Source organism: Kryptolebias marmoratus, linkage group LG8, assembly GCF_001649575.2.
Source record: "Kryptolebias marmoratus isolate JLee-2015 linkage group LG8, ASM164957v2, whole genome shotgun sequence".
NCBI classification, from domain to species: Eukaryota; Metazoa; Chordata; class Actinopteri; order Cyprinodontiformes; family Rivulidae; genus Kryptolebias; species Kryptolebias marmoratus.
The window spans coordinates 28,063,475-28,067,045 of NC_051437.1; the positions used below are offsets into that span (position 1 = coordinate 28,063,475).

Here is a 3,571-nt window from a genome sequence, read left to right on the forward strand (position 1 = left end):
GGGGGGGGGGGGGGGGTATCTGAGGCTGCGGCGCCTGCAGGGTTTCAGCTCTGGGCTCGGACTCGGACCCGGACCGGGGGCTCCAGCCGGGCTCACTTCTCTCTGTAGTACAGCAGGTACATCTTCAGAGGCTCGGGCAGCGGCAGGCTCAGGATGCGCTCCCTCAGCACGTTCACGGCTGGCTGGGGGCGGAGCAGCTCGCCCGTTTCCTTCTCCTCCTCCTCCTCCACCCGCTCCTCCTCTTCGTCCTCCTCCTCCACCGTCTCCTCCTCCGCCAGCCCCCCTCTCGCCGACCGCCTGCTCGCCCTCATTGGCCGCCTGGCCTGACGCTCGCCGGCCATCTCCTCGTCCTCCATCCGCCCCTCCTGGTTGTTGTTGCTGTCCAGGGGGGCGGGGCCGATCCCGCTGCTCGCCACCACCTGTCGCGTGGCCAGGACCAGGGCGTTGCAGTGGCGCCGGTGGACCCGCCGGCGTTTAAAGCGAGGGCCGTACTTGTGGAGCCCCGCCGCCGCCAGCCCTCTGCCGACGCTGAAGGAGGAGCCCCGGCCGCGAGCCTGGCCATCTCCGCCGTCCGTGGTCACTCGGAGGGTGTGGCGGATGCAGATCCGGGCCAGTTCCTGTAACGTCCGGACCTCGTACTTGGCTGAAAAAGTGGCGAAAGGCAAAAACGGTTAGAAGAATGGAGGGAAAGTGATGCAACTCCGCTGCAAAACAAAACAAAAAATGGATTTTGCTCATTTTTTTGTACAGGTGAATTTATTCTGCAGGCAAATTTGAAGAAAATTGGGATAGTTTGGAGTAGCTATGAGTAGTCAGTGTCTTACCCAGGGGCGTGGCTATGGGTGGGCGTGGCTTGACCAAACCCCACCCACTTTATGCCAAGACTCAGCCAATCAAATCAAAGTTTCCTTCCACTCTTAAAATGTCGTGAATTTGGGGCTGCTCTAATAAAAACTGCACAGAATTTTGATCCACAAGTTTGAATATATTGTAGTTTTTCCTTTAAATTATGCACACAGGCTCAAATACGTACAGATATTCAGCTAAGATGGTTTTAGATCTGAGGCCTCGTTAGTGATCACGACTGACTGCAGCTCGTGGTTTCTCTTTGCCAGGACAAAAAGGAATTGTTTGACAGCTCTCGTTGGATCAATAAATCCTCACTGGTTCCGCTCGGATAAAAGAAAGCTGGTTGGGATGTTCAGGAACCACCAAGACTGCCAGAAAACCAGCGGCCCTGTCCACAGTGAAGCCAATCTTACATCTCCGTGGACCGAGAGGACCGAGGAAGCAGGTGGACACGTGTCCCACACAGATGAGCCTGACGTCTTCTGGAGAAAGGTTAGACGATCAGACGAGACAAAGAGCGGCAAGAAGGACGTTTGGAGGAGTCAAAAACACTGGACCAACTGTAAAGCACGGTGGTGGTAGCATCATGCTGTGAGAGACGGGAGTATTCCCTCCAAATCCTTCAACTTCACCTCAAATCAACAACTAGACGGCTGAAATTTGGACCCAGGTACGACAAAGATCCCAAACATCAAAACTGGTTTCTGATTGGATAAAACATCAGAACTGGTTTCTGATTGGATGAACCATCAGAACTGGTTGCTGATTGGACAGATCAGGCTGACACCGAGCTTCTGGATGGACCTCACCAAAGCCTCGACCTCAACCTGACTGAAAATGTGTGGAGTTTGGTTGAAAGTCGGGTTTGTGACAAAATAACGACCAATTTCAACAAACTACCGATGCTGGCAGGAAGCAGGGCGGTCGGAGATCGGCCCGATTTCTGCCAGAAGTCCAGGTGAGACCGGCTGAGAGACATTTAACCAAATATCAGCGGTGGGTATTGATTCGTTAAATCCACCCTGATCTTTGCCCGCTGGCTGTTTAGCCTGGGAGAGAATCAGCATTATCGGTTTGTTTTGGTTTTAACGAAGGGGGGAAAGCGTTAAACGAGACCCACGTAGCGGGACGGTCTTGGGTTTGCCGTTCGTGTTGTGTTTGGGCAGCACCAGAGGGGCGAAGGACACGGAGATGATCTTTTTCGTCTCCCAGCTGCTCACTCCAGTGCGGGTGATCTTCGTCAGCTGCAGCAAACACAACAAAACGACACGGTTCCTCTTTAAATCCACTCCAGGAAAACCGTTTCCAGGTGAGGCGACACACAAGGAGCACCGACCTTCTCCTCGAGAGGCATCACCAGGATGCCCCCCACCTTCAGGAGGTTCTTCATGTACTCCTCGTGTTCCTTCTGGACCCCGGCGCCGCAGTAGACCCGGTCATAGTGACGGCTCTCAGGAGGGATCTCCAGGCAGTTCCCCACCACGAAGGACGGCTCGCAGAACTCGAACCTGTGGGCGGAAATAAGCATGGCTCCGTTTCAGTTTTAAGGTTTTACATTTTTAAAAAAAACAACATCTAGGCCTCAACATGTGACAAATTATATAAAGTCATTATTAAGTCAACAAAAACTGAATCTCAGAGGTTCTGGATCAGGAGGTTCTGCTGCTCTGGAGCTACAGGTGAGAGTTAACACGACGTCAGGGCGGGAAGACATCAGCAATGACCTCAGAGAATCAATCTGGGAAGGGTCAAAGGTCATCTGGAGTTCATCGTTCTACAGAGAGGAAGATTATTCACATTTAGGAGAGCTGCTGATCTTCACCCTGAAGGTCAGACCGTGCAATGAGCTCCATCTCAGCCTCTACAGGCCTCAGTCAGCAGGTTAAAGGTCAAAGGTTAAAGCCTCTTCTCTCTAAAAACAACATGGCAGCTCGACTTGAAGGAACCACAAGACTTCTGGACCAGAACCAGAACCAGAGGACAGATGTTTACCCAGAATGCACTGCAGCTGTCAGCACGGTGGTGGAGGGCTGATGGTTTGGGCTCCTCTGCAGACCAGAGGACAGATGTTTACCCAGAATGCACTGCAGCTGTCAGCACGGTGGTGGAGGGCTGATGGTTTGGGCTGATTCTGGAGTCAGATGTGACAAACAGGACAATGATCCCAAACACAGCAGAACGGTCCAGAAACAGAACCTCAGAGTGGGCCACAGCTCCTCCACAACCATCAGAGACAAACAGGAAGCCACTGAGAGTTCTGCTGCTGGAGGAGGTTCTGAGTTTAAAACCTGGAAGTTTAAACCGGACTCGACTCGGCTCCTACTTGTCGAAGCTGTCGCTGGTCTTGATGAAGGAGTCTAACTTCTGGTAGGCGTACTCGATCACGTCCGCGTGCAGCTCGATGCCGTGGTTCACTCCATACGGTCCTGGGACAACGGGAGCAGAACAGCTGTGAGAACCAGAACACGGAAACCAGCAGATCCGAAAAAACAAACAAACAAACAAACAGCCGCGGTACCCAGAATGAGTCCGACCATGGTGCTGAGGTATCCGGTCCCACTGCCCAGGTTCAGGAACGAGAGGCCGGGGTGCAGATCCAGAGCCTCCATCACCTCGGAGTAGATGCACGGAGCCGACAGGTGGATGTTGCCGTGGCGCCACGCCAGGTCCTGCAGACGTCAGGAGAACATGCTCAGAGTGTCTCTAAAACCCCGCCCCCCCC

The 3,571-nt window shown here is 53.5% G+C and overlaps 1 protein-coding gene across 2 annotated transcripts in view; it reads right to left on the reverse strand.

The window, feature by feature from the left end:
- Positions 1-3,571, reverse strand: part of LOC108250036 (protein-L-isoaspartate O-methyltransferase domain-containing protein 2) — an 8,162-nt gene that overhangs the window by 2,992 nt on the left and 1,599 nt on the right. For both annotated transcript variants that reach the window (XM_017439719.3, XM_017439721.3), the window contains exons 3-7: positions 3,368-3,518; positions 3,173-3,275; positions 2,186-2,357; positions 1,970-2,093; positions 14-643 (exon numbers count right to left, since the gene is read on the reverse strand). In XM_017439719.3, coding sequence (XP_017295208.1) covers positions 93-643; positions 1,970-2,093; positions 2,186-2,357; positions 3,173-3,275; positions 3,368-3,518 — 1,101 coding nt within the window. In that variant the 3' untranslated portion in view covers positions 14-92. The remainder of the gene's footprint in view (positions 1-13; positions 644-1,969; positions 2,094-2,185; positions 2,358-3,172; positions 3,276-3,367; positions 3,519-3,571) is intronic.